This window comes from Lynx canadensis, chromosome A1, assembly GCF_007474595.2.
Source record: "Lynx canadensis isolate LIC74 chromosome A1, mLynCan4.pri.v2, whole genome shotgun sequence".
Taxonomy (NCBI): Eukaryota; Metazoa; Chordata; class Mammalia; order Carnivora; family Felidae; genus Lynx; species Lynx canadensis.
Genome location: NC_044303.2, coordinates 20,324,475 through 20,350,388, shown reverse-complemented (window position 1 = coordinate 20,350,388; position 25,914 = coordinate 20,324,475). Strand labels below are relative to the sequence as shown.

Here is a 25,914-nt window from a genome sequence, read left to right as displayed (position 1 = left end):
TTTCAGTAAATGGTTTCCACACTGGGATTAAGATGAAATAACTAAGTTGTCTTTCCAAGACATTTAATTCCCTTTGTTCTCTTTTTAATCTATAGGAGGTCTTCTCCACTTTGCCACACCTATAGACCCTCTATTTCTGCTTCTCCACTACCTCAGAAAGGCTGATAAAGAGGTGAGTTCCCACTTTGGGATATTAACAGTGAGGGAACAGAATACACTGTTTTAGCTTGATCTTCTCTCTCTCCTTTTAATGATCCAAATGTAGATTCCCCACAATTCACATTTGATTCAATTTAATTCAGGTTGGTATAGAACACCTGTATCACATGTGCTGGTATGGACTCGATCACTGACTCAGATCTGAGAAGCAGCACCAATCTCAGACTAGTTTTCCTGTGTCTTCTGAGAATCGCCTAGCCCTCCATGCTATGTACCTTACTTGTTTGACTCAGCCTGACAGTGAAACTTTTATCATTAACTACCCTTTGATACTACTCCAAAAATCAACAAGGAGTAGAGGTTTCTGAGAAGTTAGTTGCAATGTGGAATCTGAAACCCTGTTAATGAACTTCTCATGCTCTGTTCACATGAAAATCGATTGGCCTGTCTTGCACTGAAAATGGATTTTTTTTCCCATGTATGACTTTGTAATGTCATGCATTGATCACTTAGAAAATATTGTTTCACTGAATTATGCAGATCTTACAAATGTTGACACATCTCATTACACACACATAGATTCTCCCTCTCTCTCTCACATTTGTTAATATTACCACTGGTCTCATCAGAAAACTATTATTATTATTTATTAGGAAGCTGTCATAGTGGCAGATATAACTTTTCTACAGTTCTAATTTTTGCTTAGAAGTTAAAGTTGTATCATTGGTTATAAGCACTGTCAGTCTTTTCCTTGAAGTGACAGGTTCACTTCTTTTATGTTCTATCAAATACCTAAGTCTAAATAGCCATTGTCTGTAACGTTTCCTTTTTTTTCCAGTTAAAAATGGTATCCTACAAAAAATGATTATTTTTGCTCGTGACTCAGTGATGCAAGCACTTTTCCTTGAGGTGATCACTGTGCCTGGGTAGTGGCAGAAGGACTTTAGCTTCTGTCTTAACACATAGAGTATTTAAGTTTATTTATTTATTCTGAGTGGGGGCAGAGAGAGAGAGAGAGAGAGAGAGAGAGAGAGAGGGAGAGGGAATCCCCAGCAGGCTCTGCACTGTCAGTGCAAAGCCCGCCATAGGGCTTGAACTCGCGAACAGCGAGATCATGACCTGAGCCCAGATCAAGAGTGGGACACTCAGCCAGCTGAGCCACCCAGGCACCCCTAACACACAGAGTATTTAAAAGATTTGTACTCAGGCTCAAGGTTTAACTAAAAGTAGTTGCTTTTGCTCCTTGATCAAGGATATCCTTAAAGTGAAACTGGCTTTTAAAAAAAAAAATTTTAACTTCCCTGCATGGCCATGAGGAGTACAGGGACTCCTGGGACAGTTTGTTGGCATGGCCGTGACTGGTGCTAAGGAGCCTGCAGTTTAACCCACCTTTGCACTTGAATCTTCAGTGCAAGTGTCAACACAGTGAAAACGCAGATAGCATCTTAGCATTATTGTGAAAATTGTTTTGAGTTTGCGGACCCCCTGAAAGGATGCTGGAGACTCCCAGGGATCTATCAACCACAGTTTGAAAATCTGTGAATTAACAACTTTAAGGAGTAAGTTGTTATTCAAACTGCTCAGAAGAATCTGGATTTTCGTACCCTGGTGTTTACTTACAGTTTAAATGTTTATAGCTCATCTTATTTAGTCCTTAGACCAAATTTCCAAAACTTCCATATTGTAGGTGTGTCAGTTTAATTTGCCGTAGAAACTGAAATTAATAAAACTGATTTCAAACTTCTCAAGTCCTGCTTTCTCCTGATGCAGCTTAACTTCTTTTGTTCTCCTCCTTTCCTACATCCTCTGTCCTTTAGTGTGGATTAGTGAAGTTGTATTCCTTACTTTATTCATGGTGCTCATTATCATGGAGCCAGTCTATTTAAGGCATGTAAGCAGTGAGGCAAGTAAGTCTTATATCTCTAACAAACAGAAATGGTTCTGGTCACCACCACGAAGGCCCTAGTAGTATTCAGGGAGGAAGCTGAAAACTTCCATTGGCTCCCATTTGCTTTCTAAGATACATTAACAGAGAGAAGGCCATGAACCAGTACCTGTAATGATGCACATTTAAAGTGCCTCCCCACCATGTTGTAGTGATGTTTCCCTAAGACCATGACTGGGGTGAATTAACTCTCACCTTGGCCATCTGTGAGTCCTGAGTGTGCTGTGGCTGGTTCAGAATGGCACAAAATGAAGCAGAAATCCTGCTCAAAGTGGTGCTTGGCTTTCATTGTAAGCCGTCTTACTTCCTCTTCTGAAATACTTGAAATGCCCTATAAAATAACTCATGAGACATTTAGGTATTTCCTTCCCTGCATTTTAGACATGGTCTTTTCCTGTTTAGTTAAAAAATATTGGTATGCACTTTTAAAATGTTGACCATGGCGCCTGGGTGGCTCAGTTGGTTGAGCGTCCAACTCTTGATTTCGGCTCAGGTCGTGATATTGCAGTTCATGAGTTCAAGCCCTGCATGGGGCTCCGTGCTGACAGTACAGAGCCTGTTTGGGATTCTCTGTCTCCCTCTCTCTGCACCTCCCCTGCTTGTACTCTCTCTCTCTCTTTCAAAATAAATAAATAAACTTAAAAGAAATAAAATTAAAATGTTGACCTAGTCTTTTTTTTTTAAGTTTATTTCTTTCTTTTGGGGAGTGGGGGCAGAAAGATAATTCTAAGTAGGCTCTGTGCTGTCAGCACATGGACTATGAGATCAAGACTTGAGCCAAAATCAAGAGTCAGACGCTTAACCGACTGAGCCACCCAGGCACCCCAGACCTAGTCTTTTTTAATCCTGAGATTTAACATCAGGAAAATTCTTTTTTTCTAGCTGTCCCAACTGTTGTTAACTTTATATTCAAAGCAAGTTGCCATTACATTTCCCTTTGGGGCATGTATGGTAAAGAAAATGAGAATAAAACGTTAGTTAATTATGAAATTATTATATCATAACTGTATGGCAGTCCATTGTATATAATTAGAATATTTTTTTAAATTGCTAAATATTTAAGGTATTGGTTGATCATGGGATATAGATTAAGGTAGAAGTCTAAGAGAAAGCCACTAACCAGCCTTAGTACCTATAATGATGCACATTTAAAGTGTCTCCCTCCTATGTAGTGGTGATGTTTCCCTATGTCCCCTTAAGACCACCGGCGGGGGGTGCGGAATTAACCCTCACCCTGGCCGTTTGGAAGTCCTGAGTGTGCTGTGGCTGGTTCAGAAGGCACAGAATGAAAGTAAAATTAAGTAAGTAAGTGAAAGTAAGACTTGGAAAATCCCCGGAGTATTCTTACTATCTGAAGGAAAAAGATAGCATTTAAATTGAGGCACTTCTTGCCACTTGTTGACCTAAGAGAAAGTATGACAAGCTTTCACATGTGCTGCTGAATGAATGAGATTTCATCTCAAAACCAAAGAAAGCTGCATTTGCAGAAAGAAAGATGATCAGTTTTTCTGTCTTCAAATGGAGTTGTCACTAAAACAGAAAAGCATAGCGAGCTAAAAGTGGGACACGGGCAAAAGAATACATTTTTTATAAAGTCTGGTATCGTTAAGTCAGGGAACTAATCATTTAGACAGACTCCACCCCTCCATGCTCCTGTACAGTTAAGTAAAAATAAACCTGACTGAGAAGAAGAATGTTCTGAATTCCTATGTTCTGCCTTCTGGCCCATTGGCTACCAGGCCTTATACACGTATATGGATGAGCCTGATTTAATATGCATGCACCTTCACTGTACTCATCCATCCGGCTGTCTTTTCTTTTATTACGGTCTGCATTCGGAAGTACTTCAGACAGCTCTGGCAGGAGTGGATTCATTTTGATAATTTTCTTCTTGCTGTGGGATTTCTTTCTTCAACCTGGAGTAAGGATAGGGAGCAGAGCAGTTTGCTCCGGGCATGATCTGGGCTTATTCCCGAGTGGTGGTCAGGACTCCTGCTCTGTTCACTCAGCTGGTTCTTCTTCATGTCGAATGGGTCGGAACGGCCCCAGGTAATATCTGCCATCTTCACAAGCTTCCGTGGCTTCTCGCATTTTTTTCAGAATTTTGCTCCCCTGTTTTATCCAGTGGCTATGCCTTTGATGTGGGTAGTATGCTGCTTGGAACCCCAGTGCTTTCAAGAGCTTGCTGAAGGGAGCTGAGAGTCTGTTCTGGCACCAGTCCCAGTGTAGGGGTTCCTTAGGTGGAACCAGTGGCTTTGAACTTAGTTTAAAGGTTCAGTTACAAGATGATGTATCTTTTCCTCTTTTTTATGTGTGAGCTTGCCGACTGGAGTGCCTGCATTCTGACCGAATAAAGTCTTTTTTCAGGGCAAGTTCCAGCCCCTAGATCAAGTCGTGGTGGATGACATGTTCCCAAATTGCATCTTGTTGCTGAAACTTCCTGAACTTGAGAAGTTACTTCAACATGTGACAGAAGAGAAAGGTATAGTACGTGGCCTTTGAAATGAGGCTTTGGCTGCTGGAAAGGCTGGGCGTCCGTCCCACCGAATGTAATACTTGTTCTAGTTTGGTCATAGGGGAGGCCGACATTCAGACTTGCTTCCCCTTGTCAGTACTGGTCCTCTATTCTACTGGATTGTTCAGCCTGTGAAATTCCAACCAGTGGAATACAGTGGCCTGTCTCCTACAGGGCCAGGAATCGTGAAGGTTGGGCTTTGGTCTCAGTCCTTCTTTTAACTAGTCTGTGACTTTAGTTAGGTTTCTTGCCTACTTTCTGCCTTGGATTTCTCACTTGTAAAATTACATAAAATCTATACCTTCACCGAATCAAGAAGTGTTTATTGAGGGCCAACTAAGAAGCATATGTTGAGCACTAGGGTTAGACTCTAAGCTAGTTATAAATAAGACATCACCCTTTCTCTCATTAAGCTTTGAGTCTGCTGGGGACAAATGCAAGTAGGGCAATGACAGCAAGGAGTCACAGAAGTGAACTCTCGGTTTTCTGGGGATGCACAGGACAGATTCATACCCGGGCAGGTAGGGAGTGCAGAAAGTTGGGTATTGTGTTGCTCTCCTGGGGGAAATGACCTCTAAATGGATCCCTGAAGTGCTCTTAGAGCTCTAAGTGGAGCTCAAAGAATAGCAGCATGACAGGGGCATCAACATATGGGAAAGTGTCATGTTTAGGAAGCTCCAAGGGGTTCAGGGTAGCCAGCGTATAGGATGCCTGGGATGCATTTAGGTTGGTAAGGAAGGAATGGGGTAGGATGTAGGGCAAGGGCTCACATGGTGAAGGGTCTTGTATGTGTCTGACTCTGCCTCGTGGTAGTGGAATGTCGGCAGAGTTGGAGCAGGGCAGAGCTATAACGTGGAAAACGTGCTAGAGAAGCCAAGTCCAGGTCCATGGAGGCTGCCGCAGCGGTCTCGGCAGGAATGGTGGTGGCCTGAGCTTAGCACCTGCAGAAAGCAGCACCGAAAGGGAAAACCGGCCTCATTTAGTGTTGGGCAGTAGTCAAGGAGAAGGAGGAGTCAAGGATGACCGTAGAGTTGTGCCCTGACCCGCAGTGAGGTTGGCGTCCTGGAGACACAGGTGAGAGGAGCAGGCTGGGGGTAACGAAGAGATGAGTAGCAGATACTCTTCATTTGAATTCTGAGGGGGGGAAGTGAGTCGATAAGCTGATAAGTTAGAAACACTACAGCCTTAGTGTCAGTGTCTCAAAAAAGTCATCCAGGTAGTTTCAGGGTTAACATGGAAATATAGCGTGGGAACCAAAACAACAAGCCGATGAGCTGTGGTTGTTCGGGGTCACGGTCGGTTTGGCAACTATGACGGATCTGAGACCAAAGTAGCAGTGGTTCCAAGAAGTGTAAGCTTACTGCGGGAGAGGGGAGAACCTTACTGACTGCATTTCACGTTTTAGGTTCTGCTAAATTCACATGTGGCCAGGCCCAGGGCTCCATTCTGGATATGGTGTGTGGCACCAAGGTTTTATTAAAACAGGCCCGTTAAAGACATTCCCTGATGCTGAGCTCGGAGAAGATGTCCATCGTTTTGTGGATGACAAATAGCCATTTCTGAAAGCTTAAGTAGTGACGAATAATTACAAGTCATTTTAATTTTGCCAAGTTACCGGAAATTGAAAATGCAATTAATTCATTATCCCAGATTCTTACATTAGCTGAATAAAGAACAATTACCTTAAACCCAAACCCAGAAACCCAAATTCAGAAGCAACGTTAACACACTGGCATTTGTTAGCTTACAGCCTGCATTTCAAAGCAAGATCTTCTCTCTCTCTCATTCCTTCCTTCTTGTGTGCTGAACTTGTGACCATTTACTGAGTCATTATCTGAACTCCTGTCGTCATCTCTTTCTGTCCTCGACATCGCCTGATCATTGGAAGTTCTACTGCAATAGAAAGTACGTGCCCTACACTTCTCTTGTTTGACCAGCTCTAAATAAACTTCAAAATACGATGCCTTTCCCTTTGGATCTTCCTGGAAAAAGACGTCTGACTCAGTATGCTGTCCTTGTATTCAGAACTGATGTAAAGAAAATATTTCACATATTTGTGTTCTGGATTAGGGGTGAAATCAGTAATGTGAGATTGCTTATGTGTATTTTGATGAAGAGGCCTTTTTGAGGGTGAAAAATAAGAGATCCTACTATTTCCTTTTTTTGTATTTGTTCTTAAAATTTTTGGTGTTGCTTTTAAGCCTTCCATTATTTTAAGATTTACAGAATGCAGTTCTTTAGGGGAAGAATTTGATTATGAAGAAACTGTCAAGGCTTTTAGAGAATTTCATACATCTTTTAGTATATGAAATGTAATCTGAATTACTTTATGTTTTGCCTTAATATCACTGAGACAGAAAGAAAAATTTGAGGCCTGGAATGTTTAGAAACCTGGTTTATGTATAGGCTGATACTATATCTGCTTTGAAAATGAAAGTACATGGGCAGGTAAAATAATTATTTTAATTAAAAAAATCAAAGATACAGGAAAAACTCAAGAAAAAAAAAACTGCAAATATTATTTGTACCCAACCCCAATAATCAACAAATGTTAATATTTTGTTACAGTTGCTTCAGATATTTTTGAGGAAAGAATTTTTTAAGAACAGTCTGGTAATCTGATCTCAGGATCTATTGGCTTGGAAGAAAAATTAGAAGTGTATTTACTATATAGTTTTGAAGAAATCATTCAAATTTTTCATCATCTTTGGTTTGTAAGATGAAGAGTTTGAAGGGTTGAGAGTATCCCTCATACATTGTATTTACTACTTTGCAAAGTTGTTCTAAATCACAAAATAAAGCTTTTTGCTCTTAGCTTTATAGCATTGAGATTACTGAATGACCAGGAATGACCAGAATGTGAACATTATTTAAATATTGCAATTAATAGTGTCCGGTATCTACCTTAAAGAGATGTGTCTGGAATTAATAGTGTCTGGAATCTACCTTAAAGAGATGTGCCATGTCCTACAAGTAACTGAGTGCCAAGAGAGTACTGGATATATAGTAAGTGCTCAATAAGTGTTCATACCGTTAAGGCTGCTAAATTAGAAATTTTAAATTCTTTGCTGATGTTTAAGTACTATATACACTGATACACATGTGCTTTTGAAGGTCCATTGCTAAATTATATTCAAACGGTTTAAGTAGAAGGGGGGTAATCAGATAACAATAAAAATATCTATCTACCCTATAATGAGAAATTATGATGTATCATTTCGGTGCCTACTGCTTTACATATGTTATGGTATCCTTACAGTAATTTCCTTTCACTATTATTACAACCTGCATTTTTACAAATGAGGAACAGAGGCTCAAAGAGTTGAAGTTACTGGACTAGAGTCACAGAGGTAGAAGTGGTAGAATCAGGATTTGAACCCGTGTCTGACAGCAACTCTTTCCTTTCCTTCTTGCAACTGCAAAACACTTCCAGAACACTCCATTAGAATTGTCAGTTGCTGTCTCCTGTAAAAATAGAAACATCCAAAAAATCTTGTATACCCCGTCTTAAAAGGCAAAAAGAGATAGGAAAGAAGACAGAGAACTTCAATAACTTAAGGAAAAGACGTCTAAGTTTCTCATCCCAACAATGAGCTTTCTTCCGTTCTCAGGTACCCATTCCCCTCTTTTTTAGTGATTGCCTTGGGTACTGGTTGCTTGTTTGAATTTGGCTTACTGTCCATTTATAAGTTAGTGTTTGGTTCTGTTCTGTGTTTTACTGCTAGGATTTTCAAAATAAGTAACAAAGAGGACTGCTAGGGAGTGGTCAGGTGATATCCATGAGAAGGAGCAAAGATAAAGAAGAGAGCTGATTATCTTTAATGTCCTTCTTTCCCCAGGCGCTGTGCAGACAGAGCAAAACCTGAAACACTCACATTCCCCAGCCAGATGTTTTGATATTAGACTCCAGATGCTGTCTCAAAAGTCTATGGCATTAAAGACCTGGTTAAGCCTGCTAGGTTTATGAGAACCTCCCCCTGGTCGCGTCGTCCCTGCCGTCCCTGTGTCCCTACCGAGTAAACCCAGCCATGGTTGTTTGCATCCCAAATGATGATGGTGGTGACCTTAGTTAACATCGCCTGCTTTGTTAGTGAAGGAAATGATGTGTCTCTGTTTGCTAGCTCTGGGGCCCGGTATATTTTTTGCCGAAGAAGCTCACATTCAGTGGAGGGATGACAGAGGAAAGGCCTAATAAAGGCTTATGAACTTCATCTTGAGTGTAACACTGTTTCATATTGCAAGCCAGAGCTGCGCTGGGCTGTCCGATGTGATTAACAGGAAGAGCCAGGAAAACTTACCTGATTAAAATACCCCAAGTACAGTTGCCAAGTTTCTATCCCCAAGAGGCAGGAAAAAAAAGAGACCATATGAGTTTCTCCGTTATGGAAAACATTGAGAAAGTAGATGTGAGAATGTGCTCTAGGCAGTTTGTTCAACAATGCATCAGGGAAATTCAAGATTGTGAGCCGATTACCCAATTGCTGAACATGTTATTTAATTGTGGACTCACTTTTATTCCATCTTTATTTTGTAAACCCAATCTTTCCAGATGTTTGAGACCAGTTTTATCGGCACCAGACACATTAGGGAAAGAAACCTTTCCAGCATGTGCACATATTATCTAACTCACCAACTCTTGCAAATATTAAATTTAAGACATGAGCAAACATGTTATGGTATTTTTCATAAGTGTGGGTAATTCATAATTGTGAGCCTTCGTGGATATTTTGAACTCCCTTGCTTATCAAAATTTGATAATTTCACAATTAAGCAGTAGTTTAGCACTTGATCCTTTTGTAGCATTCTGGGATATCCGAGCTGGATGTTTTTTAGTGACCATCTTGTCCTGGGAATGTTTAATTAGAAACAAATCTATAGGGGCGCCTGGGTGGCGCAGTCGGTTAAGCGTCCGACTTCAGCCAGGTCACGATCTCGCGGTCCGTGAGTTCGAGCCCCGCGTCAGGCTCTGGGCTGATGGCTCAGAGCCTGGAGCCTGCTTCCGATTCTGTGTCTCCCTCTCTCTCTGCCCCTCCCCCGTTCATGCTCTGTCTCTCTCTGTCCCAAAAAATAAATAAACGTTGAAAAAAAAAAAAAAAGAAACAAATCTATAATTAAAACCTTCCTAGAAAAACTCCTCCAGGCCCAACTAGCTTCATTGGCAAGTTCTGCCATACTTTAAGAAGAAATAATACAATGGAATAAAAACATACCATTCATAATATTATCAAAGATCATGCAGTTTTAGAAACAAATATAACACAGTATGTGTAAGACCAGTACACTAGATATTATAACATATTGCTGAGAAATTAAAGAATTAAATAGAGAGATATACCATCTTCATGAATTTGAAGACTCAATATCGTTAAGATGTTCCTTCTCTCCAAATTGATCTATACATTTAATGTAATGCCTATGAGGCTTTTTTTGACGGGGAGTAGAAATTGATGAGCTGATTCTAGAATTTATATGAATTTGCAAAAACCTGCAATATCCAGAACAATTTTGAAAAAAGAAGAACAAAGTTGTAGAACCTACACAATCCGATGTCAAGACTTACTCTAAAGTTATAATAACCAAAGTGTGGTATTGGTTTAAGAGTAAATATATAGATAATGGAACAGAATAGAGAATCTAGAAACGGACCCACACTTATATAGTCAATTGAATTTTTTTCAGTGGTGTCAAGATAATGGGAGAAAAGACAGTCTTTTCAACAAATGATCTGGAAAAACTGGATATTCATATAAAAACCAATGTTAACCCTCACCTCACAGTCATACAGAAAAATTAACTCAATATGGATCACTAACTTAAATGCAAAAATCAAAATTATTGAACTTCTAAGAGGAAACTTTGTGACCTTGGGGGTAGGCGAGGATTTCTTAGGACACAAACCCACTAACCATAAAAAAAAAAAAAAAATTGTAAATGTAACCATAAATTACATTTCATCAAAATTAATATCTCCTGTTTTCTGAAAGATACCATTAAGAAAAAAGAAAAGAGAAGTCATAGTTGAAAGAACATGTTTACATGGCACATCTGATAAAAGATACGTATCTCAAATATCAACTCTTAACGCAGTACTAATATACATATACAGCCTAGTAAAAATGCAGCAAAAAATTTGAACAGACACTTGGCAAAAGAAGATTTATAAATAGCCCATAGGCACATGAAAAGATGTTCAATATCATTAGTCACCAGGGAAATGTAAACTAAAACCACAAGGAAATGTCATTAGCAGTCACCAGAGTGGTGTGAAATAAAAAGAAAAACTATAAATTGAGGAACAACTGGAACTCACCTACCTGGTTGATGGAAGCATAAAATAATATAACTACTTAACAATTTCTTATGACTCAGTAATTCTAATCCTAGAGATTTACCCAAGCCTTACAAAAACATATCTCCATGTAAAAAGACTTGTGCAAGGATGTTCAGAGCAGCTTTTTTGTTTTTATAGCAACTTTTTCAAAATAGCCCCAAACTGGAAAAAATCGAATGCCCTTTGGTTGGTGAGTGCGTAAACAAAATGTAGGATATCCATACACAGGATACTACTCCATAATACAAAGGAAGGAACTATTCCTAGCTGCAACACAATGGGTGAATCTCACAGAAATTATGTGCAGCAAAAGAAGATGATCACAAAAATATACTTACTGTATGATTCCATTTCCATGAAATTCTAGAATCAAGCAAAAACTAAACTCTAATGACGGCAGATCAGTGGTTACCTGAAGTCTGGGTAGGTGTAAAAGCATTGACTACAGAACGGCTCAAGAGAACGTTTTGGGGTGACAGTTACGTGACCATATGTATACATTTGGCCAAACTCCTCAACTTGTACACTTAAAATGGGTGTATCAACCATATGCACATTATTCCTAAATAAAGGTGATTTTTAAAAAACTAAAGTAGTTACTGATCCAGCACAAGAAGCTAAGCCTCCTCATTTCTGATACAGTGTGTTTTGTTTTGTTTTGTTTTGTTTTGTTTTGTTTTGTTTATCCTACCCCACAGCTCCCACAAGGTAATGCTGGAATCCAGTGATAGAATGTGGGAAGCAAGGCAGGAGTGAGTAATGGCTTTGAGAGTCAAGCCTGGTTGACCAGGAGGATGGTTTGGGAGGAAGCTGAACTGTCTTTAGATACAGAGCCTCAGCTCAAGCCTTTGGACTTCCTGATTGGATTTGTTTAGTCTGAAACAAAATCAACTCCTCCCCCCCCCCCACCCCCCCGACCTCCCTGCAGAGAAAGGTATAGTTAGCCTTGGAGCAGGGGGAAGCAGAGCCAGGAAAGAATCAGAGGAAAAGTCATCAAAGACAGAAGAACCAAGAGGAAAATTTTTGTAGAACCTAGAACCATGGAGGAGTTTTTCCCACAAAGGACAAGGTCAGAAGTACTGAGAAGGGTGAAGACCTAATTGATCTCAATAAAATGAGTATCAGATCCACAGCTCTGAAGTCATCTGGAGTAGGAATCTGGTGCCTCTGCTTACTAGCTCAGTGACTTTGGACAATCTAGTTAACTGCACTCTAACCCAGTCTAGGAAGGTAGGGACAAACAATGGTTTTGACCTGAGATCCATTCTGAACATTCAATGAGAAATGTATATAAAGAACTTACAAAGGCTTGACTGTATATTTGTTTCTGATGCTGTTATCATTAACAAGCTGTCATTTAATCTTTTTTTAAAGTAATATTAAGTATTTGTTACATGCCAGGTGCTGTGCTATTGGCTTTGTGTGGATCATGTCACATAATAGGTGACACTGTGCCCTGGGTGGGTCGGAACCCAGGCAATATGGCTCAGAGCCTGTGGTCTCCGCTTCTTCTGGTAGAGTATTAAGGAAGGGCCTACAAGGGGCTCAGGGAGTGGGAGAGAGGAAGGAAACTGTGGCAGATTGTGGAATGTTCTTGCAGGAAATGCGGAGGTGGAGGCCAGAGAGAAGTGAGCAGCCGAGTCAAGGTGGGATTTCTTAGGAGAGACCTGCACGCTGAGCTTCTCTGGAGATTTGTCTCGTGCAGTGACCAGAGCTTCTTTAGAAGTTTTAACCCATGCAGCAGCATACATTTATTAAGTGATTGCTGTATGCTCTCAGAATGCCCCTTACTCTTGCACATGGGTAGGACACTGTCTCCAGGGAAGTTGAGTCCAGCCTCGCCCGGTTCCACAGCAGACTGTTGGCCCCGGTGGTCCTGGCTCCAGCATGACAGACTTTGCCCCTTGGAATTCTCGGACTCCTGACAGTGCCACTTGCGGCGGTCTCCTTTTCATTACGCCAGTGACACACGCCGAGGGGATGGATGCAAAGGCCCAGCCCGTGCTCCATCATGCCTCCTGTTGCCCACAACATGAACAACCACAGGCTGCAATGGGGAGGAAGCCTACAGGTGCTAAGGCCAGCCCCTCTCCCATCTAAGCCGTCCCAGGAATGCAAGCAATTTAACCGACTGCAGGAAACGATCCCTCCCTAAGCATTTCCACTTCCCACGATGATTATGGAAGAAAGAGAAATTGTTATTCTGCATGGCTAGCAACATCACATGGGGCAAGTCTGCATCTGGCCTTAGGATATTGAAGGGTCCCCAAGATAACTCCTGCACTGGGCAGGAGGCTGGGAGTGCAAGCCCCGCCTCTGCTGACTGCACAGAAAGCAAGAAACTCCATGAATGAAGTGTTACCAAGGAACTAACAGCTCAGGTCACAGTATGCAAAGCTGGGTGGATTGTAAGGGGGGCGGGGAAGTATAACTTCCAAGAGGGGAACCTTTTATCCCCCATTACAGGCCAAGTCAAGCCTATCATAAATCTAAATTCCCCTGAATAGCTATGGTTAGACTGGTGATGTGTTCAAAGATAGGCATATCTTTTCTTCCTTCTCACTAATCCCACCAGGACAGTACTAAGTAGTTAACGAGATTTTTTTTTCCCTGAATGTTTGCAACACACTTCATATGCATCTCCTTTTAGTTTTTGTTTTCTTTCTTGGGATTTCCATTTTTATTTTAGAAAAGAAGTCTTTCGGGGCTCCTGGGTGGCTCAGTTGGTTAAGCATCTGACTTTGGCTCAGATCGTCATCTCATGGTTTGTGAGTTCAAGCCCCGCATCGGGCTCTGTGCTGACAGCTCAGAGCCTGGAGCCTGCTTTAGATTCTGTGTCTACCCCTCTCTCTGTTCCTCCCCCTCTGACACTCTGTCTGTGTCTCTCTCTGTCTCTCAAAGATAAATGAACATAAAAAAAATAAACATTAAAAAATTTTTTTTAAAAAAGGAAGAAAAGAAGTCTTTCATTGAAAACACTGAGGTAAGCTTAAACTTATGTCGACAAATGAAGGTTGCTTGGCATGTTCATTTGCTGAGTTTTAAAAATCACAGATTTTCTACAGATTTGTTGGTAACCTTTTTTCCAGTTTTACTGAGAAGTAGTTGACACACATCACCTTATAAGTTTAAGATGTACAGCATAATGGCTTGACTTACATATATTATGAAATGATCCCCACAATACGTTTAGTTAACATCTATCGTCTCCTATAGGTGCAATAAAAAGACAAGAAAGAAATTTCTCTTTGGGATGAGAACTATTAGTATAATTTGATGATTTTCTTAAATTCCCATTCATTTAACGGTTGGATGAAACCTGAGTCACCCAAGTTCTGGCTTGCGATGATTTTTTAACTTCTCAAGTATGTTCTCAGGCTTAGAGATTGACTTTTTTAAGAATATAAACTGTTACAAAACATTTTTAAATTATTGTGGATGTTACATACATATCTTGTATACGATATAACCTTATGAGTCTATTTTTTTTTTTGCTTAATCCACGCTTCTGTTTTGTTTTGTTTTTCTCTTTAATCCAGAAATAGACAAAAAGAAATATTACAAGTACAGCAAGGAGAAGACGATAAAGTGGCTGGAAAAAAAGGTAGAGTACGCCTCCAGTACCTTACAGCAGAAAGTTTTAATGCTCCTTTTAAAAAATATTTACAGAAGGAGGTAAGTGTGAATCTAAAGGGCCATGTTGTTTATCCAGCTAAAATACAGAAACTGTATAGAGATACCCAAATACTCTTCATCCTCCCTAACTCATGTATCTCTGGGTTTAGCTCCATGTTTTCCTTTGACCTACATCCCCATTTCCCATGATCCTCACCCCTGAATGAAAGAAGTTCCCACCATTTGGTGATGGATATTTGAGTCTTACAAGCCAGATAATACCAGGCATGACACGCACTTACTGCTTTCAGTCCCTGTCTCAGAGGTTGCTTTTGCTCACACAGCAAGGCAGGGGGCTGAGGCAGACGGGATTCAGGCCTAGGGGAAGTGTGTTTCACCTTCAGCATCCGGATGCTGGAGGGAACTTAGTGATCCTAACATCCCAGAACTAATCTCAGGTCTGGGGCAATGGTTTTCAAATAGATTCTGTGGGTCACAACCAGTATTTCTCTTGAATGGAATGGGATTGGGGTGGGATGGGATGGGATAGGATAGGATAGGATGTATTACAATGTAGCACAGAGTAAGGGCAAGTATTAAGTATGGTTCTATGAAGCATATATATGTGTTGAAGTACTGGGTTGCTGGGTATTGCTTACTGTAGGTGTAGTAGAAACAAACTCTTTTGAAAGCCACTGGTCTAAGAATATTGTGGACTTTCATACTGATTAAGAATCTCACCAGTCTAGGCCTACTGATGACAGAGTTTTTCAAGTTCAGTATAGTACTGATTCTGAAGATTCTCTTCTGTCTTATATGTGCAAAACACACTTGTCATACCATGTTACTGGGCACACGGGGAACCCGGAAACATGGAAGTGAACCTTGCGGAATTAATCAGGCTCCTACTAAACAAAATAGTGGAAGGATTTTACAAGTGCCCCCATGGTTCAGTTTTCATTTGCATTAGTAGTAGGTGAAAAATAAGGGTGAGTGCTGAGCAGGGTCTCGGCATTTAGGTTTTGTTGTTAGCAAGTGATGATGATGTGAATCGCAAATTCACATGTATATTTATCAATTGTGTTTCTTTTCTTAAATTCCTAGGAAGTGGGATATTTATATGATTTATTCCATTTAGAAAAAAAATTATTGCATATAAACTTTGTGCCAGGCTCTTTTCTAAAGGCTTTACATATATGAACTCATTTAAGCCTCACCACAATACCGTGCATTAGGTACTATTTTTGTCCCCATTAGATAGAGGCACAGAGAGGTTAAGTAAGTAGTCCATGGTCACAGAGCACAGCCAAGTAGCCTGACTCCGGAGGCAGTGCTCTCATACTGCGTAGGCATTTAGAGGTCCATGTTTTGACATCATCCCCAAATGCTGCCGCTGTTGCTCAACTCCTGTCCAAATGTGCATCTCTCTCTCATCTTCTGGTATCTGGTCAAGACATTTCTAGGTCCTCAGTTACTTCTTCCTGGGTCTTAAATGGATCGAGGATCATCTGGAAGGTTGTGGATCTCTAAAGTTCCTTGGAAATACCCTGATGTTTCCCTTTTGGTTACTTTATAGGTTAATCAGATTGTGGCAGCCTTAAAAACCAATCATGTAAATGTCAGTGCCCGGGTACAGGCAACTGCATTTTTCTCTGGTGACCAGGCTTCCAGTGACAAGGAAGGTAAGGAAATCAGTTTTGTTAATATTATGTATGTATTTATTTATTTATTTTTAATTTGAGAGAGAGAGAAAATGAGCATGAGTGGGGGAGGGGGCAGAAGGAGAGAGAGAAAGAATCTTAAGCAGGCTCCACACTCAGCGTGGAGCCTGATGCAGGGCTCGATCTCAAGAATTATGAGATCATGATCTGAACCAAAATCAAGAGTCTGACGCTCACCCAACTGAGCCACCCAGGCACCCCGGTAAATCACTTTATCAGAAATTACTCTTGCCTGGAGTAAGTTGCTGATTTACAAATGCCTGCCTTATGACTTTAAAATCCTAATGTCGCAGAAGCTTCGCATTCTTGTTCATGTGTTCTCATCGATCTTGTGGCAGTGTGCGTTTCGTTTCAGAACCAAGTGGTATTTCTACCATAGATCGCTGCTGTCACTAATCGATGCCTAAATAATTCCTTCGGCAAGTACTTATTTTGCAAAAACAGTAATGGCCACCCTAACAACTCTGGCCGTCACTCGTTGAGATCATGTTGTGTGCCAAGCCCTTGGCTCATTTGCCAGTATACACACAGTATCCCAGCTAACACTCCGCTTAAGCCTCACTTTACAATGAGAGTCTGGAGGCTGCACCCAAGGCCACACAGCCAGTAAGTGGTGAAGCCGAGCCTGCCTGACTCTGGGGCCCACACGCTTCCCCTTTCCGTCATACTGCTGTGTGTCCCTAGGCTTCCAACGGGCTGCTTCTGTTTGCATCTTGGTCTCCAGAAGTGTATGTCCTACATGGATCTTAATATTTTGATCTTCGATGCAAATTGATGCCCTTGGCAACTTTTTTCTTTTAGATTCTTAAGGTACATTCTTTTGCTTTTTCCAGTGTACTGTCCCCTTATTTTTGTACGTATAGTTGAATAAAAACAGCTGTATAATACAATTAACATTCTCAACTGTGGAACAGAAATTATTCTGGGGGCGCCCAGTTCTTGATTTCAGCTCAGGTCATGATCTCAGGTCGGTTAAGCGTCCCATTCTTGATTTCAGCTCAGGTCATGATCTCACGGTTCATGAGACGGAGCCCCGTGTCAGGCTCCGTGCTGACAACGCAAAACCTGCCTGGTTTTGCCCCTCCCCTGCACTCACTCTCTCTCAAAATAAATAAATAAACATTAAAAAAGAAAAAAACTGGGGCGCCTGGGTGGCGCAGTCGGTTAAGCGTCCGACTTCAGCCAGGTCACGATCTCGCGGTCCGTGAGTTCGAGCCCCGCGTCGGGCTCTGGGCTGATGGCTCAGAGCCTGGAGCCTGTTTCCGATTCTGTGTCTCCCTCTCTCTCTGCCCCTCCCCCGTTCATGCTCTGTCTCTCTCTGTCCCAAAAATAAATAAACGTTGAAAAAAAAAAAAAAAAAAAAAAAAAAAAATTTTAAAAAAAAAAAAAAAAGAAAAAAACTTATTCTGAGTTTAAACTCCAATTCAATGTTCCCCTGTTCTAGACAGGCATACCACTCCAAAGCATCAGAATTTCATCATTAAAAAAATTAAAACTATCGCTTCTCGGCCTTTTGGCTAAGATCAAGTGTAAAAAAATTAAAACTAGGGCCAGGGATCTGTTTGTGATTGAAGGTAATTCAGGCAGTCCTTAATTTGCAGAAATCTACCTTAAAACACCTTACACATGTAGATGTTAGCAGGCTCCAGGCATTCAGAAAATGGTGGACAGCTCTGCTGAGCTGAGTTTACTGAGTTTACCAGCTATCACTGGTTTTGACTGGCTTAAACAAAAGAGAAGGGATTGAGTCAAATGGATGGATGGACCCCAGATTTTTTTTTTTAAGTAGGAGAAGGGATGTTAGACATTAGATAGATCTCATTTTAAAAGTGAAGACTCATGGTATCAGAGAAGGAGATGACTTATCCAGCGTCACCTGTCATAGCTAGTAGACTTCTGTCTCTGAATTCAGTTGGGCGTCCGACTTCGGCTCAGGTCACGATCTCGCGGTCCATGAGGTCGAGCCCCGCATCAGGCCGTGTGCAGACAGTTCGGAGCCTGGAGCCTGCTTTGGATTCTGTGTCTCCCTCTCTCTCTCTCTCTCTCTGTCCCTCCCCACTTGTGCTCTATCTCTGTCTCTCTTTCAAAAGTAAAATAAACATTTAAAAAATAATAAAAAGAAAAAGATGATGAAAAAGATCGGCCCCTCTTTGTTATGCCTAATTTTTCTACCTTGAAGTCACAGCATTCACATACCACAGACCATAGCGACTATTAAAATATATAAAAACGGGCGCCTGGGTGGCTCAGTCGGTTGAGTGTCCGACTTCGGCTCAGGTCATGATCTCAGGGTCCGTGAGTTCGAGCCCTGTGCCGGGCTCTGTGCTGACAGCTCGGAGCCTGGAGCCTGCTTCGGATTCTGCGTGTCTCTCTCTCTGACCCTTCCCCGCTCGTGCTCTGTCTCTCTCTGTCTCAAAAATAAATAAACGTTAAGAAAAAAAAAATTTGTTTTTTAAATAAAAAAAGAACAAATGATGAAACTGAGGCTGTGAGCTTAAATGAGTCTCTAAGGCCAGCTACAGCCAGAATTTTAACTCTGGTCAATTTGGTTGTAAAACTATCATAATTGTTACTAATTTTTTTTTTCTTTCACTCTCCATTCTGTTTCTTTCAGAGGATTATATTTGTTATGCCCATGGTCTGGTATCTGATTACATCCCTAGAGAACTCAGTGACGACCTGTGTAAATATTTAAAGTAAGTATCATTCCTCTTCAGTCGTAATTAGGAAGTACCTCGGTGCTTCCTGGTCTCCCAGCAATAGGTCCTTTATGGCTCATCACATCACATCACATCACTATTTTTGATAAGAGAGTATTCTCGACTTACCTCCTGGACCGTGTGGTTTAAAGGTAATTTTTAGTGGACACTGGTGGATTGGAACAAATTGATTTGGTGGATACTGATTGCGGAAACTTGTGAATGTTAGGACTGGATTTTTGGATTGGTATGATTTTAGAGGGTAAACAGTATTAAAATTGATCCCCAGTTACACTTAACTAATTTGGTTCTTTGTGATGATTTTAAGAGAAATAAAGGTTAGAAGGAAAGAAGAGATGGCATGTGGAATATTCTTGAAAGCTACATGTAAAGGCTTTGTACCATATTTACCATCATTGGATACTCACCAAATACCTTCATTTTGCCCAGCACTTGAAGCTGAAAGGATGAAACACAATCTGTGTCAGAGGGCAGAAAACGGGTTTAAGAAGGACCTGATTTGTGTTATGTCCTTCATAAAGATATTTAATATACTATAAAGACTTTACCTTAGGCTGAAAAGAATGTGTTTATTTTCTAGATTTTAGCGACTATTGTTAAGATTTTATGGGTGTGATAATAGCTTTCCCTGATTCTTCTAGTAGCTTTCTCCTCTGATACATAAACATAAAGCGACTTCTTAACAGATGCATAGTTGCTGTTTTTAGCAAATTACTTAGGTCCTACTTTAAAAAACAATCAGTGGGGGCACCTGGGTGGCTCAGTCGGTTAGGCATCCACCCAACTCTTGGTTTCAGCTCTGGTCATGATCTCATGCATCGGGCTCTGTGCTGTGGCACAGAGTCTGCTTGGGATTCTCTCTCTCTCTCTCTCTCTCTCTCTCTCTCCCTCACTCTCTGCTCCTCCCCAACTCACGCTGTCACCATCTCTCTCAAAAATAAACTTAAAAAAAAAAAAAGTGGGAACTGGTTTCTAGTGTAGTTAAAGTGTTTGCAAAGCCTGCTTTCAATCAATAACCCTATCTTTCTGTTTAATATTCCCCTGGGTTTCTTAGTGCCTGTTTGTCTCATTAGAGACCTATGTCTCTGTACTCCCATTATTCTTTAGATTCTTTTCTTTACCCTGAAGTGTTTGAAGATTTGGGGAGAAAGATAGGTCAATTAAACTTCTCTTTAATTGAAGAAAAGTAAAGTTTGTGTGACTTTTTGTCAACAATTAAAACAATTTTCAATTTCATATATGTGCTGCATTCGTCGTTTTTGAAGAAAAAAAATCCTACAACGCCAGAATGCAAATTTCTAGAGACTAAAGTAAAGCAATTCCATTTCAACAATGAGTTCTAATTTTGTTTTTTAGTTCAGACAGTTTCACTACAAGGAAAATGAAGGTTTCTTCATTTAGAGAAATTTCATTCCTTTCACTGAGGCAGTTGTACAGTCAGATACATGGAGGTGAAGCTATTCCCTAAAAGTAGGACTTGTAAGTCCTAAGCTGTCCCAGACTCTCTGTTTGCTTGTCTATGAAAAACAATGACTATGATTCTTATTTTTCACTCCTTAGGCTTCCAGAACCTTCAACTTCATTGCCAAACCCTCCATCAAAGGTAAGGAGCTGTGACTAAGCTATCTTTGGGGCACTTGGAAAAATATTTCATTTTTACCACATAAGTTTAGTTTGTTCTAGTACATTTGAAAGCTTTTTTTTTTTTTTTTAAGTTTATTTATTTTGAGAGGGAGAGAGCACAAGCAGGAGAGGGGCAGAGAGAGAGAGGGAGAGAGAGAATCCTAAGCAGGCTCTGAGCCATCAGTGCAGAGCCCGACATGGGGCTCAAACTCACAAACTGTGAGATGGTGACCTGAGCCGAGATAAGAGTCGGATGCTTAACTGACTAAGCCACCCAGGCACGCCCATCTTAAAGCTTTCTAAATCCACCTTGCATGGACTGATGTTGTATGGATTAAAGATTGTAATGAGCTGTCCATCGGTATTTTTTATTTTTGTAGATTTTACCTGAATGATAAAGTGCTGTGAAAACCAGATAAGAGCTGGTTTTAGCCAGATACCTACATAAAAGTCTTATAGATACGTGACGAAATCTTCTTGAGTCAGCCAGATCCTGTAATTAACTTTATTAATCATCAGGAAGACTCCATGTATAACTTAAACTCACTTTGCCAGATCTAATTGTTACTAGCACAGAGGTGAGCAGAGCATGATTTTTGTAACACAGAGAATCCTTTGAACAGAGATAGCCAAACTTTTTTTTTTCCTCCGCTTGAAATGATCAACGCAACTTTTGTGTTGCACAAAACCCTTCCTCTTCCAGCTGTTCTCCGACCGCCACCCACCACTCCCCTGCTCCGTGGGCTGCAGCTTGTTTTTGTCTCCCAGATACAGAGAGTAGAGAAGGCAGCCATGAACCACACCTGATGGCACACTGTGGCGTCCCTCAGTCCAGGCCTGATCTCAGACAAGTGAGCGCTGCTCAGAGACAGGGAAATAAACACATGCATCAGCTTGTCAGTGAGGCCATTCTCCTGCCAACAGAATAATGGATGCCCTGAGAATGTACAGTGGACACGTCATGGATGTTAAAGCACTTTCTGTCTTCCCGGCCTTCACGATGGCCAACATACTCGGGGTCGTTTTTGTTTGTTTGTTTTGTATCATGTCCTGTTAAAGTGCATCAGTAGTAGCTATGGGCCATTTTCAGCAGATCGTCCGAGGAGGGGCATCCTTTTCTCTGGAGGAATAGCACTGGGCAGAGGTCAGTTGCTAAGGTCATTCTAGGTCAGACCCACACTTCTTCCAGTCTGGTAGTTAATCGCTGACAGTAAGTAGCTCTAGGGGACAGAGACATGATTGCCTTCCTGTAACTAAGGAGATGGGCATATCCGTTTCTCTCTCATATCTCTCCTTCCAAAACCTAAGCATCTTTCTCCCAAATATCCGTCTTCCGTAGTAACTTAGAGATCACTTGTGAACAGATCGAAGCCTGTTCTTGAAGCTTTTGGCCTCTGATAGCATCCGGGGTAATGCATTTCATACGTTTGCTTTTAACCCGGTTTTCTGTTTTCCTATTTTAATTTCCAAAATGTAAATCATTTGTGATGTCATTCATCATTTATGATTTAGATCGGAGGTCAGCAGACTTACTCTGCAAAGGCCAGAGAGTGAATACTTGAGGCTTCACGAAGCAGCTGGTTTCTGTCACAACTGCTCAGCCCTGCTGTGGTAGCACAGAGACAGCCACAGACGATTCATAAACGAAGGCGGGCGGCCGTGTTCCAGCCAAACTTCATTTATAAAAACAGGCGGCCGGCAGGGCTTGGCCTGTGGGCCGTTTGCCAAGCCCTGATTTAGATCTCCCAGTCCTGTTTCCCCTAAATCTCAGCCTCATCTCCTGGATTGTTTAGTTGCTTTTTGAGGTCTCCCGGTCTATTGTGTCTTCCTGGGGCTCCGGCGTGCAGAGTGTGAATTGCACTGGATGATGTACCACGGCTTAAACAGGCTTAGGGTAATGTCTTCTGCTAGCTTTCTTGTCTGCGTCCAGGATTTGATTGATTTTTACAGTAATAGAGTTGACCGTTTTCAGGAAATACGTTCCAGTGGCTATTAGGTATCTTTGTATCTGTCTGTAATGATGGCACGAAGCCTGTCATCCTTAATATGTTTCGCATTATTTTCTTACTATCACATGTTTGCCTGTATTGAAGCCCTGCTTCCACCCGTCGCCCCCTTCCATCCTTTGAATTTATCGCTGGCAGCTGGCAGAGCCGAATGCAGTCAGTAGGTTGGAGACGCTCCTGAGCTCCTTCTTGCAGCTCATTTGTAAGAATCAGACCATCCTAGCATGAATCCCTGTGGTACTCTTCTGTTTGCCCCCTCTCTTTCCAGAACTGTACCCGCTTAGTCATACTCTGTGTTACTGTCTTTCTGAGCCCTTTTCTATTTCTTCTGAAACATCCCTCCAAACCTATAGTGATTTGGTCTTTTAAATAACAAACATTCAAGTGAGTGTAACAACTATGACTCTTTCAAGGGTATTCAACGTGAGCTGTGAATAACACAAGAAAATTCCAGGCAGAGCCTTCCACAGTCAATTTCTGTTATTGTGAGCACTGACAACTGGTGTCTTGCTTAGCAGTGAGCCATTAAAACACCTGGGCAAGTCAGTCATCTTACGAAACATTTTATATTTGTGAAGAAGCACTTTTCATCTTAACCTTTACCTTGAACATTTTTCATTTAACTTCCTTTTCAGTGAAAAGTAAATACGCCCAAGGGTTTATAATGACATCTGTAGAACATTTCGCCACAGAGAAGGAAAGCAAACCACCTTATAACGTTAAGCTTTTTGCAGTTTGCATCCGAGCCTTCATCGTTATTCCCTGCGAGTTCCACTCTCCTGGCTGAAGAGACTTTTCTAGTAAAAATATGCATCACCTAAATACCCCTTACTGATCTTAATTTAAGTAGAAACATGTATTCTTAAGTTCCTTGTATACATACTTTGCTGGTAGGTAGTTCATTCATGATAAGCTAGTCTTTTTCTTTTGAAGGTTCCCTTCATAGATTGTGGTGTGCCCAAGAGAAGGTTTTGCCTTATAGATTTCCAGGATGCCCCTGTTTTTTTTTTTTTTTTGAGTGTCACATAATGTTATAGATTCCCAGAAGCGCTCTCCCCCCCACCCCCCGCCCTTGTTTAGAATGAAGTATTTCAAGACCTGTTGTTTTATCCCCTTATTCATGTGCCAGGGTATCTTTTAGCCCTAGCCCTGCAGTTCTTTGTTTAGCAAAAGCTGGGATATGAAGAGGGAAGCCGGGAACAAATCTGCATTTCCCAGGGAAGAGTCACGTTAGATCTTGTCAACCCAGTGTCTCCACAAAGAACCCAAAGACCTATAGAAGACCAGGTTGTGGTCACTGTGCAGTTAGTTCTCTGTGTTAATCATCAAGACTTACCTGCCCTGTTGTGTGCCTTTTACATAGTAAATGTGTCACGATTCCTTCTATAATGGGACCATTAAGGCCACAGTCTAGCTCTTGACAAGATTCTCCCATTCCTTGGTGCACGAGGCTCATGTGGATGGTGAAAATATGAGGTAGAGGTGGGCTTGGTTGCACCAGGCCTCATGGAAAGAGCACTTGTTAAGAAATGGAGATCCCAGCCCTTGTCCTCTGCTAGGTGGCCTTGATTATTTGTTTAGTCTCTCTGTGCTTCCTTCTGCTGGCTTCATGCTTTGCAAGGTTGTCCTTGTGTGGACAAACTGAGAGAGTTCAGTTGAAAGGAGGTAAGAACATGAAGCTATACAAAAATGGTAACAACAGAATCATGGTGTGCCTTCTTCCTCAGTGGACGTTACACCAGCCCAGGTGGTGAATGCAGTGGGGGTTCTGGCTGGACACCTGGCCCCCTTAAAGGAAATTCTTGTCTTGGACCCCTGTGCCTGCCTTCACCCCGTTAGACTGTCCTGGAAGTCAGCAGTCACCTAGATGCTTCCTGGTCCTGGTACATACAAAATATGTGATCAGTACCACTAGACTGCCCAAGGGGCTGGGTCGTGGGCTCACCTGATCATATCCCCCCATCACCAAGGCTGCTTTTCAGAAGGGACGTGTGGCTTCATTCCCCAGACAACTGGCAAAATGCAAAGTAAAGCCCTTTGCCGGGTCTGTTGTTCCATTTGGCCTTGATGTGGGTCCAGATTGGCCCTGTTGTTTTCTTAAAAATGGAGTGATGTGTCGAGGTGACATTTTATACCACTTTACTGCTCTAACATTGCAGAAAGTAAAGTTATCTGATGAGCCTGTAGAAGCAAAAGAAGATTACACTAAGTTTAACAGGAAAGATTGGAAGACTGAAAAGGTATGTGTGTCCAGCTGTAGTGGCATATTCTTGGATCCCGTAGGTGATCCTGCATGAGGACACGTAGGAACAATTACATGTTTGATTGTGATTTTATAGTATTAACCATGAAGAATTATTAACTTGCATTTCTGCGACTCAGTAATTCAAAATTGTGAATGACAATGGATATGTCAAGTCAAGAAGACTTGTGAGGCACGAAGGCAATATGCTTAGCAAGAGTGTGCCTACCCTTTGCTCTATATTAAGAGTAGGGGGGCACAAAGAGAGGGGCCTCCACAGGTCATTTTTTGTCAACTCTACTGCCTGGAAGCTTCCCGGAACTTATGACGAGGACCATAATTACTAATATGAAATAGGGTACAAATAATTTTCTAATCTGTGTTTATCCTTTTCATTTGATTTTTTAACAGCTTTAAGTTTTTCTGAGGATTAAATAATAGGAATTGTTTCTTCTTGTGATTTTCTCATTATTTTTATGCTTAAAAAGACCTTGCCCAATCCAAGATAAATTAACTTCCACTTGGATTTTAACATTTAACCCCCCCACCTTAGAGCTTAATGTTTTTTTTATAATTTTTTTCTTTGATCTATACGTAATTCATCTGGGCATGTGACGTCAGGGGAAAATCCAGGTTGAGATCTGGCAAGACAGCTGGTCACCTCAATGGCTTCTGTAAGCAGGGCGGGTTTTGGCATTCTCTGTGAGAACTGCTTCTGCCCCACCCTTGGAACTGCTGCTTTCTCTTGTATCTATTTGGGCACCACCCCAGGGAAATGAGGGGCTGGACCCGGCTGTCTGTTAAAGACAGGGGATAACTTGTCTCGAAGAGACTGCCACTTTTCACCATCCCGTGAGAAAATAAGCCTTCCAAAATATAAGTACAGAATGTGAGAAGCAAGATTTCAGGGATCAGACACCGTGCCCTTAAAAGGTTCTCTGTCAATGACTATCTCACAGTTCACAGGGAGACACAGGAATTTTTTTCCTTCGCTGCTTCCCATCACGTATGCTTCTGCTGAGAAGTTATGATGCACT

At 41.3% G+C, this 25,914-nt stretch overlaps 1 protein-coding gene across 7 annotated transcripts in view; it reads left to right on the top strand.

Annotated features, from left to right (window-relative positions):
- Positions 1-25,914, top strand: part of RNASEH2B (ribonuclease H2 subunit B) — a 69,863-nt gene that overhangs the window by 31,763 nt on the left and 12,186 nt on the right. For 5 of the 7 annotated variants that reach the window (XM_030310044.1, XM_030310053.1, XM_030310070.1 and 2 more), the window contains 7 exons: positions 96-172; positions 4,472-4,586; positions 14,490-14,554; positions 16,142-16,247; positions 18,901-18,982; positions 20,567-20,609; positions 24,795-24,875. In XM_030310044.1, coding sequence (XP_030165904.1) covers positions 96-172; positions 4,472-4,586; positions 14,490-14,554; positions 16,142-16,247; positions 18,901-18,982; positions 20,567-20,609; positions 24,795-24,875 — 569 coding nt within the window. The remainder of the gene's footprint in view (positions 1-95; positions 173-4,471; positions 4,587-14,489; positions 14,555-16,141; positions 16,248-18,900; positions 18,983-20,566; positions 20,610-24,794; positions 24,876-25,914) is intronic. The other 2 variants (XM_030310084.1, XM_030310060.1) reach the window with 1 other exon arrangement.